This window comes from Vicugna pacos, chromosome 15 (genome assembly GCF_048564905.1).
Source record: "Vicugna pacos chromosome 15, VicPac4, whole genome shotgun sequence".
NCBI lineage: Eukaryota > Metazoa > Chordata > Mammalia > Artiodactyla > Camelidae > Vicugna > Vicugna pacos.
The window spans coordinates 19,062,512-19,077,850 of record NC_133001.1 but is presented as its reverse complement, the minus strand read 5'-3'; the positions used below and the strand labels follow the sequence as shown (position 1 = coordinate 19,077,850).

Below are 15,339 nucleotides of genomic sequence, written 5' to 3'. Positions count from 1 at the left end.
CCGGGTAAGTGCTCAGCAAGGGCCGGCCATTGATTTGCAAACTCTAGGTACTGAGATCATGGTACCAGAGACCTGGAATTTCTTCTACGCTAATGCACCCGACACTGATCTGATGGCTCATCCTCCAGGCTCCGGCGGGCCAGGGTGGATGGTAAAAACACAGCTCCCATTCCAGATGTAGACCCGCCGCTGCCTCTCCTCGGCGTCCGCGAGCGCAGACAGCGAGCTGGGAGGAGAGAGCCGGCTGCGGCCTGTGCGAGGCTCCGCGGGCCCCGAGGCCGGCGTCTCCGCCCTCAGCGAGCGGGGCCGGGCGCACCCTGCGCTGCGGGCCCAGGTGCAGACAGTTAGTGTAGCCTCTTCCGAGGGCCGGCTCGGCTCCGGGCCCGCCTCCCCGCGGGATTGGAGGCCCGCCGCCCCGCCCGGCCCAGTGAAGGCCCGGGAGGCAGCGCGCGCGGCCTGGCGGCCGGGACGCCGAGGGTCTGGTCAGCCTTCTCTCGCTCCCGAGCCCCGGGCGTCGCGGCGGGCCTCCGCACTTCCTCGCCCGGCTCTCCGCCTGCCCGGCCCGCGCGGCGCCCCAAGCCCTGGGAGGAGCTGCCGTCGGAGACAGACGCCCGGGCCTCCGGGCAGCGCCCCAGCCCCCCGCCGGCGGGGTCCCGTCTTCCGCGGTTGGTTCTGACTTTTTCCTAACTCGGAGCGAGAGCCCGGCGCCCCTTTGCCTCGCGTTCGCCCGAAGCGCCGGGCGGAGGAGGTAGGCGGGGAAGGGGGTCGGGTTTCTCTCCGCCGGTCCGGGGAGAGTGGGGCGGGAAGTGAGTCCCAGACGCCGGCGGGCTTCTCGGTGTTACGGGCCGGCCTGGCGGGGGTCCCGGGACGCCGAGGGGGATCGGGCGGGCGGTCGGCTGCGCGGTCCCCGCCCCTGCCTCCGCCCTCACGGTCCGTCGCCGCGGCCACTCCAAGCCCGGGCGTGGCTCGTTCAGGCCTCTGGGTACCAGTTTGTTCCCGGAAACTCGAGTTGAGCGGTTTTCATCGTAGCTCTGGGAAGGAACCCCGGAGCGGCAGGGCAGGGACGCTCAAGTCGGGCTGGCGCTTCCTTCTGTGAACTTAAAACTCGGTACCAGTGCCCAGGATGTGCGTTTTATAGTTAGAGTCGCCTTTCAGGGCTCAAGTTCTGATAATGCTATGGACTTGACCCCAAACTAACTTTATCTTCCTTATACTGATTAAGAATTTAGACTCCACTGCGAAGTTGAAGACTTAAGGTTTTAAATCAGCAAATATGTGTTGGATACCAGTTTATATAAAGTACTGGTCAAGGTACCGGTCGGTATATATAAAGTAGTGGTCAAAACTTCCTATTTTAGGCGTCGTTCATCTAAATTCCTGGCCTCCCTTGTGTTCTCATTAGGAGGAGGACAGGTGAATACTGTTGAAGATTTCAGCTGTGTTCCTTTGCTCTATCACGGGTGGTGCTAAGTAAAAACAGGGCGTTGGATTAAAGTAAGTGAAGGAGGGAAAACCTGATAAAGGAACCGAAACCTTCTCATTCAAAATAGGTAGCTTACACAATGAACACTAACTTTCATTTCAAAAGTACTCATCAGTTTTTAAAATGGGACAGGCTATAGAGAAACAGAAAGAAGCTGAAAGAGTAATGTGCCAGCCCTGAAACTGCCCAGTGCTCTGATTAGTTACACATCTGTGAAAATCCTGGGCTAATTTACGAAGTACTTACTGAGTACCTACTCTATGTCAGCTGCTGAGCTTGGTAATGATGTATATTGTTATCATCCATGTTTTGCCAATCCAAAGCTGGATTTTTTCTAGTGACTGAAGACCACACTTTTGACACTTAGCATTCTCAATGAAAGTATTTTCATATACATGAAATTTATTTTCTCTTTGTAATTGGGAATTGTTAACTCATTTCTTAAGGTGTATTCTGCACTGTTAATAGGTATTTTGACCTCCTAATTGAATTTTGCAATGTTAAGTGAGGTTCAACAGGATCATTGTTTTGTTTTTTGACATCAGTGACTCTTAGATTTCAATATTGTATTGTCGGTGAATCTCCAGTTTGAATGTAGTGTGTGAGTTTTCCCAAACCCAGTTGACTTTAGAATTCTAATATCTGGAAACCCGGGAAAGTGCCCCACAGAAGACATTTTGAGAAATGTGTTTTAGCTGGAATTTTCTTTCTTGGTTTGTTTCTAATCACCATCTCATCCCTTCTGCCCGCAGAAGTGATGCCACCAAGAAAAAATGAGAAATACAAGCTTCCTGTTCCACTTCCAGAAGGCCAGGTTCTAGATGATACCGAAGGAAAACGGTGGATACTGGGCAAGATGATTGGCTCTGGAGGATTTGGTTTGATATATTTAGGTAAAGTATAACTATAAATTACCAAATATTCTCATATATGTGTCTGTGATTACTTAATTTAAAAATTAAAACTTTGAAATAAAATAGAATTCATAAATGTATGTTATTAAGTACTGTGAAGATAGTTAGGTAGAATGTCCAGGTTCAAGACATGACTGACCTCAGTCCCTGTTGTTCAGGTCTTTCTTAAGGACTCTTAGAAGTGTTCTCAGAGCATAATTAGTTTCAGCCAGGCAGAATGTTAATGTTCTTTCTTGAGAGTGTATTTTCCTGGAAACACTGCTTTTTACAGCTCAGAGGACACAATTGTATGAATATAAACACTTTCCATTTGTGAATCTTAATCATTAATGTTTAAGTAGTACAGGGTTCTGGTCATTTCTTGACTAGGCACCACTAGAGAATTTAGTCTTGAATACCTCAGTGCATTTATTGCATGGAGTGAATTCACTTCTCTCCTGTACATTTAGAGTGGTACTAGTTATGTATCATCCTTGGGATAATTAAGAAAATAGACACTCAGATTTGTTTTCTGTGTTCTTTGGTTCAGGGAAGGAACCTGACCTGAGTATACTTTCACAGTACATTTAAAAATTTAAAAATTATCCTTCATTTAAAAGGATAATTCAGAGCTACCTTAAAAAATCTGTAGTTTAATGACCAGGGCATATCCATTATAAGACTAGATTTAATAAATAAAATAAGCTAAATATTAGTGATTTTAAAAAAAGTTTCCTCCAGGTTAAGTTCCGCCAAATGTATTGGCTCATTGCATCTGTTAATGTAGCAGTTTAAGAAGTTGGTAAAAGACTTTCATTGGGGGAATCTTGATTTCCTTACTAAACATTTCAAACTGTAGGGGAGGAAAGACTTTCCTTCTACCCTCCTAAATTTCAAAGCTGAGTTTATGAAATAAACTGCCAACAAGCAGATTCACAGGAGAAAAGGTATATAAATTTATTAATTTTTTAATGTTACTTGCACAGTGATATCACAGGGAGAAAAGTGAATGCTCCAAAACATGGTGAGATTTGGGAGCTTATATACCTTCTTAGCAGGGAAAGGGGAAAGCGGATATAGGCCACTTAAGGGACAGTAAATGATTTTTAGGGAAGATGAACGGGCCTTTGGAAGGATAGATGTCGGATGATAGTTTGTGACAGAGTTTGTCTGGGAGTGGTGTCAACCTCTAACGGCTTCTTCTGCGATGACTCAGTCTTTCCTGGTTAATGAAATTCCCCTAGAGGGGATTTATAACAATTGAGGGTTTTTTTTTTTTTTTTTTGGTGGGGGAAGGGCAATCTGTCTTTAGGCAAATAAAGGGATTTCAGAGAAGGCCTGTCCCTGCATTTGCTATTTTTCTAGTGCCTTTAGTTCAAAATAATCCTTATGTCAAAGAGGCATATTTAGGGTGGCATGTTTTGCCACCCTTCTCAAACAAACATGGATCATGGAGGATAAAGCTCCTTTTCTGATACAATTAAGATTGTAGTTTTGAACAAATGGATGAAATTCAGTCAATAAGTGACTTCTTTTTAATCACCTCAGTGTCTAATCTAGTTGGAAAGATAAGACCAACATAAAAAATTTAATGTGTTAAATAAAGAACAACTTCTCTATTTAAAAAGTTTGAAATGCTGTGATTCTGAGGGCTAGTTTGAATGACATAGGCAGCACTTTCAGTAGAAATGTAATGCAAGCCACATGTGTAATTTAAAATTTTCTAGGAGCTGCATTAAGATAAAAAGAAAGGTGAAATTTAAATAATATGTATTATTTAATCCAATATATCTGAAGTATTATAATTCTAACATGTTATCAATATAAAAAAGGGAATATTTCATTTTTTTAGTTTTTAAAATCTGGGTTGTATCTAGTGAGATTTCAGGGGCTCAATAGCTACATATAGGCAGTGGCTACCATATTGGATAATGCAGATAAAGACCTTGAGAGTACTTAGAATCCATAGACAGTAGAATTCTTTGTAGAATAAGTGTTGGTTGAGACTCTGAATTAGTGCTTTCTCTAATATAGCAAAGAGCTGAGATCTGTAGTATATTGTCTTGACTCAAGGTCAGGGAACTGAGGTTGAATAAATTATGTCTGATATGGCTGAGCTACAGCTTTGGATCCCACAGCTTATTAGTTATATTTTAGTTTTCTGATGTTTGAACTATTTGAGTAATGTCAAAGATTATAATGATCTTACTGCTTTTCTCTTTTCAAATGTAAATAGTATATGTGTTAATATGTATTTAAATTTAAGTGCATGTTTAAATGCATGTCTATACACATATACATATATGTATATACACATATATGTGTGCACATACCTACTACTTGTGTGGTTCCTTTTGTGAAAAAGGAATTTATTTGCTTAGGTGTGTGATTTATTTGTGCCTATTCAAATACAGAAAAATCTCCTTTCAGTCTAAGTACTACACATATTTTTTTACTTATTTCTTCTCATTACCAAAATAATATTTATTTTACAACAATTTTCAACATTTCATATATTATGCAGTCCCCCTACTATCTGAATTTTAGCAAGTGTACACCATTGAGGAAGGACTTTAAAAAAATGTTCAGCTGTTTTGAGGAAAAGTCTCCATGCTTCAGAATATATGATAAAGCTGTGTGTTCTAAATGTTGTCATTGTTCCACCGAAAGTGACATTCATAAATCATAAAATCAGCTCTCTAGTGAGATGCCATCAGCAATAACTTCTTTAAACTTGGTTTTTACTTATTATTTTCAAAGCTAAGCAAATCTGTATGAAATTATATCATGTTGTTACATTTTACCATAGTTCTCATCACTTCCTGTATGTAAATGAAGTAGGTAAAGTCAAGTTTCCTTAATACCTTTATATCCAGCCCTTTTAAGCATGATTTTTTCCAGATAGGCTCACTCTTTCAGCAGACACTTGAGCATTTGCTACTTAAGGCTAGGAAGAAACCAGCCGCTGTGTGGAACTCATTGTGCGTGTACAGCTATCTTCTAGCTCTGAGACCTATGGCCAGGGCCTTTCAGTAATCAGCGAAATATAAAGGGGAAGAGGCAGAGACGTTTTGTATTTACTCTTGACCTGGAGAAATAATGTGCCTGTGGCATTAATAGGAATAGTTAGGAGAGGGAAAAGAAAAGGCTGAATACAAAATAAAGTTCTTTCTTTGATTATGAAAAGAGCGGGAAGAAAAGGATGAAAGGAAACTGGTTTAGGGAGTGGAAAAAGTTGCTGTCGTATTAGTATCAATTGAGTGAAAAACTTTCTAAAACTCCAGGAAATGAGAGAGAACTAAGAGTTTGAGTTCTGTGTGCTAGGTGTAACATAGGACCAAGCAAACTAGGGGAGAAATGCATAAATAAAAGCATGGGTTTTGGTGTTAGGCAAATCTGAGTTGAATTCTTACCTAAACCATTTACAAATGGAGTGACTTTCACCTAGTCATGAGTTGCTTCTATTGGTGTAATTGGGACAGTAATTGTGAGGATTAAATGAGATATGTTTTTAAAGAACTTGAAACTTGGTAAGCATTTCAGTGTGATTTATTTATTTAGAGCTCACCATCCTCAGTGTTAGCTGAGTTCAGTGTCTGGTGCTGCAGGGGATTAGGATGGTAACAAGGACATTTATTGGAGGGTTTTTCTGTTTGTCTTGCCGTGGACTGTGATGGATTTAGCTAATGTGGTAAAACTAAGAACAAAGAGAATGTCAGTGGAAGACTATGACATTTTACTTACCAACCTATATTTGTATTTCCCACTAAAATTTGCAATAGTGGCCATGATGACAGTGAAAACTTCTCATTTAAGCAGTATGTATCTTATCTACTACAGACATAAAAGATATCGTGTTTCAGAAATTACTCAAAAATCTAGAAAAACAGAATTATAGGTAATAAACTTCAGCAAAATTCCTTTGAAGGCTTATTATATGAATACAAATATAAATGATTAATCTGTGGAAGTTTTAGTTTTTTGAAGTTGGGCATAGCTATGATCATTTATCATCTTTGAAATATCAAGCACAGACTAGATGTTCCACAGTTATTTGCCTGAGAGATTGAGGCTGAAGTTGGGATTCTTAACCCACACAAGCCAGGTTGCTTTATTCTCTTCCATAATTGTGGATGTTACCCTTAATCCCAGTTTGAAATCTTAGAGATATACTCTTAGTCACAGGAAAAACTGAGACAAATTAACTATTATGATGTCATCTAAAAGCATCCATATATGCTTTATTGACAATAAATCAATAACATTATCTTTTCTAAAGAATAATATGTTGTTTAAGTAAAATGAACTCTGGTGAAGCCTTAAAATCAATCATTTATCCATGGATAAATGTTTAGACTTCATCCAAGCTACTGCCATGCATTTTTTGGATCATGTTCTCAGATTAGCTCAGTTTTGCTCTTTAGAAACTGAAGAACTATGTGTGTGTGTGTATATGTATATATACATATATATACAGAAAAATGTATGTACTTTTTTTTTTTTGGCAAGGGCCAGAGGAAGAGGATAGAATAACTAGGAGTTTTAGAAATCATCAAAGTTTAGCTCACTTATTTCATTAATGAAGGAACAGACTTCTGTTTATGAAGAAATAGAAAAGATTATTTAAACATTTGAGATTTTTACTTATTTTACTTTCTGTTCAGCTGTACTGGATTAATACTTTAAGGTATGCAGAATAATGTTCAGAAGAGCCTAAGGATAATGCTAGCAACAAAGTGGAGTTATTTGAACATTTATTGCTTCATTACCTATTGCTGTGTTAAATGTTGTTTTGACAATGTTTTACAGAGAAGGCTTTGAGATAAGCAGTTACTCTTATCTGACAAAATACACCATTATGGTGCCACCACACTTGTTACTAGTAAAGTTTGCAGATAATACTGTAGGGGTGAAAAGAAGAAGGGAATAAATGTGAAGTAAGAATAACTTGTGCTAGAAACTGTAGCATATAGGATAAGTTAGTTCTCAGTTGAAGATGTTAAAGAGATAATAGATGGTATAAACTCAACAGAGGAAGGGATCACTTGGGATTTTTGTGAATTTGATACACTTGTACCTTTCACAAGAATTAAAAGCCCCTAGAAGTTGTATTTTAATTTTGTATGTGCTGTCCATAGGCTATTAATTTTGAATTTTTAAAGAGAGAGCAGTGTTTATTTACTTATCAGTTAAGAAATCTAAGTATCTACCAAAGTTTGAATTATTTGTATAAAAAAGAAGAGTTCTTCTAAGGCTGACTTAGCCTTTGCTTGTCTTTTTCATTTTTTTAAGTGTCTGATCTTCTTTTCAACATATATTATGATCTTCATTTTCCACATTTTTACTGTCAAACTCTCATGCCTTAAGGGAAGATTTACAAATGGCTCTGTTCTTCAATGATTTATATGTTGTGTCTCTTCTATTGCACCTGTTACTATCTTGTAACTGTTTACGGTGGTCAAGGTTTTTAAATTTGAAACCTATCGCTATAGGGAAATTTCATCTTCATGAAATGAGCTCACCTCTACTGCCACACAATAAAAGAATTCTCAGCTTTGAGAGCTTCTGGCTTCCTTATGAAATATGGATAGACTTTTGCTTCTGAAGTGTCTTTTTTTTCTTTAGATATGGAAGAAGGGGAATAAATAGGAGGAGGTATGGTCCTCCTTTTAAGGAACAGGACTATTTATCTTTGTAAAATAAATGAAATGAAAATTAAGAAACTCTAAAGCTCTAAGTGGGAGAATTCATTAGAAATTAGCTATTTGGATGATGAAAATTTGCCCACCATCCACAATTAACAATGATTCAAAAGTTTGTGGATCTTATGCTGCTTTGGTACTTGGTTTTGCAGTTAGTGCTTCTTCGGAACATTTGTCCTTTGTAACTCCATTACATGAACAGAGTACACTATATAGTATTCTATGCGAAAGTGTATTATAGGAGAAAAGACACAAAACTCAGCAATTATTTGAAGAAAATTGCTGAAGATTTCCATTGTTTGTTTTAAAAGGATGTACTTCAGTAAGTCAGGTAGACTTTTCTTAAGCTTCTCCAATCAAGTAATATTTGGAGAAAAAGATTCTGTAGAAAGACATCCATTGAAGGCCAGAAACATCTACAGATGCAATGTGATCCCAGGCAATGAAGCATGTGGCCCTTCATTGGCATTATATGATAACAGGAGGATCTTCTGGCAGAAGAGCTGACTTTTGCTGCGTTCTGCATGCTGCCCCTCCAAACCCATCTTTGATTGGCACCTATGCCCTATTGAAACTGGCATCACACCTTCTAAATGGGCACTGTGCCAGGCTAGCAGATGGGTATGGGCAAAAGCATGCCAGAAACCCAGTATGTGCATCAAGTTTAAGTATCAGGGGCCCAAACTCCCATCCAGGGATATAAAAATTGCAGTCTGTTGAGAGCTTTTTGTGCTTTAAGGTTAAAGGACATGCCATTTCTACTCCAGCGTAGAGGCTGATTAATTTTGAAAGTCAAACAGGAGCTCCTGTGGCTGTGTCAGGCAAAACTCTATCTTTGGTGAATGAGAATTACTACTTCATGTAGGGAAGAGAAAGTATTGTAATGAAGTTTCCAATGAGAGTTACTCTCCTGCAAGTGCCTCCAGCACTTAAGCAGCATGCATTCAGTGGAGATGAATATTTCTATTCTCCAGCAGAGCCAGGTGCACTCAAAGCCAGATCTTCAACCTGCTGCAGTAAAGAACCCTAAATTTAGAAAGGGCAGGCAAAGTTTGGAAGAACTCCTTGGTGGCAGCACTCACCATGAGCTGATGAGGCTCTACAAAAGTGGATAAAGGAGATGAAGGAAAAACTCCAAACCAAAAACCTTCCAAATACTTCAGCCTAAAACAGAAAGATCTTTAACAAACCAAAGGAAAAGTTTAGTCCTTTCTCGTCACTGCAGAAATTCTTCTGAATTTTATATCAATAAAAAGTTAGTTTACCAAAATGTTAGAACCAACTTAATGCATAAGTAACAAAGCTTCCTATTCTAACATTTATTTCATTGCATGTCTATCATGTATATAAACTTCACTTCTTGAATAATGGATTTTGCATAAAATTGAGTTCTAAATATCATATTCCTTATGATCGTCTCACACCAACTACAGCACTGGCCAAAAAAGAAAAAAACAGAGGGCATCATTCCTTGTGATCACTTTAATCATATCCCCTAAATGCTCTTAAATTTACAGGAATGCCTGTAAGACCAGCTGTGGCCAAGAGAAGCTTTTCGTAATCGCCTTATAGCCATTGCTTTTTCTTTTCCACTGTGTAAACTTTATCTATGGAGCAGATTCCATGAGACCATTGTGAATACTTCAACGTATTCAAAACATATAACTGCCACAAATTAAACTACTAAAACTAAAGCTGGTGCATTGTAACTGCCAAGTAAAACTGGCACGTCCCTCTGTCAGACTGCGGGAGAGTATGCCATGCAGTCCTCAGAAAACACAATTCATCCAGAAGCACTCTTGTCACTTGCTCTGATATTAAACCAGAGAAAGTGACATTAATTAAAGAAGTGACATGAGCCAACAAAGGCAATGAAATTCTAAGCTTTGGCTCATGTGCAGACCTTACTCCAACTTGCTCTGCTTAGGTACTGTGGCCATTTCTGAAGAGCAGTGTGGCTACTTCCACCCCTTCCTCCTCATCTCTCCACTCTGAAACATCATTTTCAAGCAACTAAAATTTCATATGTAGGTTTGGACTAGCCAATTGGTACGCTAGTGGTTGTTGCAAGGTTTCCGAAAATAGTCGTGTGATGGCATGTGATGCATTTACTGCACTTGGTAACTGCAAGACATGGACAACTAGAGGCCGAGGAGTGTGGGTCTTACTGAAAGGCAGGCGACAGCCAGATGGAGCCGAGTACCTAGATTTGGGAGGCTGGGAGCTAGGGTAGTCTCTTGCTAGGATCTCTGGTGGAAACATGGTGGCTGGTAGGCCTTATGAAAATTTGGACATGCTAATGAGGCAAGCGGGGAGTATCCACAACTTTGCTCGCGCTCTCCTTGTTCCTGCCCGTGGTGTGCTCTCAGCAAGCGCTTACCTTGTGCACAATCGGTGTTTGTATCCTACTCACCCCCTACCAACACTAGATTATAAACTCCTTGTGGGCATTCTCTCAGAGGGCTTCAGCAAGGCCTTGCATGTGATAGCTTTTAAAGAAAAAATGATTGGTTAAATTAACTCAGAAACTAGTCTATTAGGGAAAAATAATTTTCCTAGCAACTAGGTTACTGAGATGAAATTTTGTGCCCCATATACTATAACATGTGGTATGTGTGTAAGGCGCTGTCCTTTTAGACTTAGAGACATTATTTTGTATATTTGGGGGAGTTTGGGAGGGGAGAGAAGTATCTGTTCATTCTCTTTTCAAGTACATTTTTAAATACAGGAAGCCCTGAACTTAATCCACAGATGACAGAATTCATGGAAAAAGTCTACTTTGCTAATACATAGTGCAGGGAGGGTTAAAAAATGGACATTATATTAAGACTAACCAGTTTTGTATTTAGAATAAAACATTTCTACTGAGTAGCACTTCATTTAAGTAGGCTTAACAGCAAGTATAAACTTCTGTGGAGGAAATAGATGGGGTTTAACCTTAAGTGGATTGGCTTGTAGGCATGTAACATGCATAGGAAATCTACTTTTTGAAGACTTGTAAACACAACTTTAACAGAAAATAAATTATTGGAATTTCTTTTAATCCAAGTGAATGAGAGGCTTGATTAAGAGTTTTATACTTAGTCTGAAGCTTTTGTTATGGTTTCTAGGCATGAGTATTTTATATTTGAGATCAGGAATTTTCTATCTGTGTAATTAGTCGTGAGGTTTAATGTACATTTTTCATATCGGGCAGAAACAATGGCTTCAAAGAGACAGCAGCACTGCAAAGGAGCAAGAAAAGAAGGCCAAAGTTGACACACACAGAGGCAAAACAGTGTAGGAAAAATCAACACGTTTTGCAAAATCAATCATGGAAAATGTGTCAGTGTTCAGGAGACTGTCTTTAATTTGCAATCCAAGTGAAAAAGAGTATTTAAATATGAGAGGCAGTATTATTGAGCCCAGCATGCCTGCTACCACTTGTTTGACTAGCTCAGAATAGAACACTGAGAGGCAAGGGCTCAAAGTTAAATGAACATTTATACATTTTAAAATCAGATGAAAGATTCAGAGTATATTCATGAATTAAATTTTTTTCCAGAACCCTAAATTTAATCAGCTGGAATTACTTTTAAAGTGTCATTCTATTTAACTTTTGGGAATGATGAATTTGCCTTTTAATAGGGATGCTGTATTTTATCATGAAGATGAAACAAACTGTCTTTTGTTAATTATTCCCCAGAGACACTGGCCATTTTTCTCTCCTATGCTTAGTTTGGAGAAAAGGCAGCTTCCCGCAAATTTGTATCAAGAAAGAGCAATCAGAAGCTACAACATGTGTGAAAGAGGCTCATGGAGGGCATAGCTTCCATTGTAGGTGTTCTGAGTGCCACCTAATGAAATTCTTAGAGGTAATGTTCCCAAAGCCTCACTGTGGAGGCCATGAACATGGGACATAGAAAAGCAAAAAGGAATGAAAGGGAGCCTCTCCGGTAAAGGGTAAGTGTCTATCTGGGGCACACTGCTAGGGACAGTTCTTGAAATGTTTTTTAGGAAATCATCATCAACTACTACTAAAATCTTTCCCTTAGTGTGTGCCAAGCTTCGTGTTAAATGCGTTATATGCATTATTTCATTTAAACCTAGGCCTAGGGATGTTAAGTAATTTGCCTCCATCCCGCAGTTTTAATAATCTTCTCCACCTACATTTCGACTCAGGTCTCTTTGCTCTCCTGATTGATGTCCTTTGTCAAAGAACACTTTGAATTTATTGCTTGCCAGAGAAAATAGTGGCAAATGACATGCTAATGACACGCTCATTTCTAAAATAACAGTGAAATGTCTAATTGATGGTATTGGCAGCTAATTTAAGAAATATGTTAGTGATGATGCTGGTAGTGGTGTCATTTTCATTTAAATTGACAACTCGAGGTGTGGAGCATCCATGATATGTTTTTAATGTTAAGTTCACAAAATCTGTGAAAGAACATCTGATATTTATAGTAAATCTAATGTTAAGAACTGGAAAAAATACATTAAAAATGTACTATACCTAGATTAAACAATATTTTTATGGGAAAAAAGTGAGAATAGTCAGTAGTGCATACAAACTGTTGAGAAAGATTTGGTAGATTTTTCTGCCTTTTAATAAAATGAATAAATCTGCCTCATCTATACGGATTTTATGCATTTGTTTTGAGGCTAATAACCAACAGGAGGATTAAAAGAAGCCTCTTTAAATCCCTATGATACAATTTTGATGAACATCATATAAAAATAAATATTTTTACAAATATTGAATTATTTTTGACCATGTCTTTTTCTCATTGGATAGTAATTTAAAGATGCTCTATTAAGAAAACTAGATCTTTTAAGAATAAAACAAAAATAAATACTTGGGTTAGTAGAATCTTGATAAAGAATATGTTTCCTTAGAGAATTTGTTCAGATACCAAACTATTTTATTAATAATAGAGATACAGTTTTTGAAAAAATTATTCAGGTTTATCAACTTATTATTACATAATAGTCATTATTATGTACCCATAGATGATTTTATGAAAAATAATAACATTTCATATAAAGATAATTCTTTAGGTATTTTTGTTGGAGAAGAGATTTGTCTGACATTGCGTGCTAGTTTTTATGCTATGATACTTTTTTCTTTGGAGTATATACATAGCAAGGAAAAGAGTGAATAAAATATAATAATATATTAGAATACCTGTTTTTGAGCACTTATGGTGATACAAAGTTATTAATTGCAATTTCTGGAGAATGTGAAGAAAAGCTATTATACTATACTTGATCTTGCTTCTATTCAAAGATCATATGTTACAATTCTAACATAGATCTCCAGTGTCAAATGTGAGTATTACAGTTGACAATTGAATATTAGTTATGTAAACCTTCTATGGTACAAAGTGTTAGGAGGGTTGTAGAAGAAAAAGTAATAACATCCACTCAAAAATCCCCACACAATAAAACATTTCAAGAAAAGTGAAAAGAAAGCAAAACAAAATTGCATATATAAAAAACAATTATTCCTGTGTGATGAAAAGGAGAAGAAAACAATTGTAAATCTTCTATAATATCAGAGTTTCTACTCCGGCAGAAAACTTTTGAACAAATACAAATGTTCTGAAATTAACTAGTTTAATGTAAATTGAATGCATTATGAATCAAAACTACAATGAGGTATCACTTCACACCAGTCAGAATGGCTCTTAGACAGTCTACACATAAACGTTGGAGAGAATGTGGAGAAAAGTGAACCCTTCTACATTGTTGGTGGAAATATAAATTGGTGCAGCCACTATGGAGAACATTATGGAGGTATCTTACAGAACTAAAAATAGAGTTACCAGATGACCCAGCAATCCCACTCATGGGTATATATCTGGAGAAAACTCTTAATTCGAAAAGTACATGCAATTCAATGTTCATAGCAGCACTATTTACAATAGCCAAGACATGGAAACAACCTAAGTGTCCATCAACAGGTGAGTAGATAAAGAAGATGTGGTATGTATATGCAATGGACTATCACTCAGCCATAAAAAATAATGAAGTAATGCCATTTGCAGCAATGTGGATGGACCTAGAGATTATCGTGCTAAGTGAAGTAAGGCAGACAAAGAAAAATACCATATGATATCACTTATATGTGGAATCTAAAAAAAATGATACAAATGAACTTATTTACAAAATAGAAACAGACTCACAGACATAGAAAACAAACTTATGGTTACCAAAGGGGGAAGGAGAGTGAGGGATAGATTAGGAATTTAGGATTAACAGATACACACTACTATATATAAAATAGATAAACAAGGTCTTACTGTATAGCAAAGAGAACTGTATTCAATATCTGTAATAACTCATAATGGAAAAGAATCTGAAAAAGAATATATATATATATATATATAAAATAATTATTATATATAATATATATATAAAACTGAATTACTTTCCTGTAAACCAGAAACTAACACAACATTGTAAATCAACTATACTTCAATTAAAAAAAATAAACCGAATGCACTATGGAATCTCTTAAAAATAGAGGCTTTTATTGTGGGAAGCGTTTTTAAGTTCCATCGGACCCTGAAAATCTGTGAGATCCAGACTATGAGAGATAGTGAAACATGGATAGAGGCTTTAAGGAAAGAATTGACCCAGCTGAACAAAGAATTAGTTATATTAGTAATGAGTAAGCAAAACAAGTCTAAATCACAGGAAAATGACATAAAGAGGCCATCAAGAAGAAAAAATAATGGTTCTATTATCTGTTTATATAGTATATTTTTGGATAATAGGAATAGTACGTGAAAAGGTAAAAACTTGCAAAATAGACACCATAATGAAAGATGTAAGAAAGATTTATATTATGTTTTTTATTTTTTAGATTCTTAATATGGTAGATGACACTGATTTTTTTTTTTTATCAATATCATGAGGGGAGCATATTGGTCTTTATCATTCTTTTTTTTTTTTTTTCTCCATACTGTCTTTGTCTGGTTCTGGTTTCAGGGTAATGCTGGCTTCATAAAATGAGTTGCAAGGTATTCCCTCTTTTTCTGCTTTCTTGAAGTGATTACATAGAATTGGTATTTTGTCTTTTCAATATATTTTGTAGAATTCTACAGTGAAGCCATCTGGGCTTAGAGAAACCTTTTTCAGAAGAGTGTGTGTTTGTTTAGAACTTGATTTCACCTTCTTTAGTAGTTATGGGACGTATCTGGTTAGTTGTTTCATCTTAGTTAACTTTCAGTTTGTAGTTTTTAAGGAGTTGGCTGCATTCCATTTGAGTTGTCAA

The 15,339-nt window shown here is 37.4% G+C and overlaps 1 protein-coding gene across 2 annotated transcripts in view; it reads left to right on the top strand.

Annotated features, from left to right (window-relative positions):
* The first annotated feature begins 406 nt into the window (after positions 1 to 406).
* The window catches only part of VRK2 (VRK serine/threonine kinase 2), a 101,982-nt gene continuing 87,049 nt past the window's right edge, over positions 407 to 15,339 (top strand). The window contains exons 1-2 of one of the 2 annotated variants that reach the window (XM_072937711.1): positions 407 to 748; positions 2,236 to 2,376. In XM_072937711.1, coding sequence (XP_072793812.1) covers positions 2,241 to 2,376 — 136 coding nt within the window. In that variant the 5' untranslated portion in view covers positions 407 to 748; positions 2,236 to 2,240. The remainder of the gene's footprint in view (positions 749 to 2,235; positions 2,377 to 15,339) is intronic. The other variant, XM_072937710.1, reaches the window with a different exon arrangement.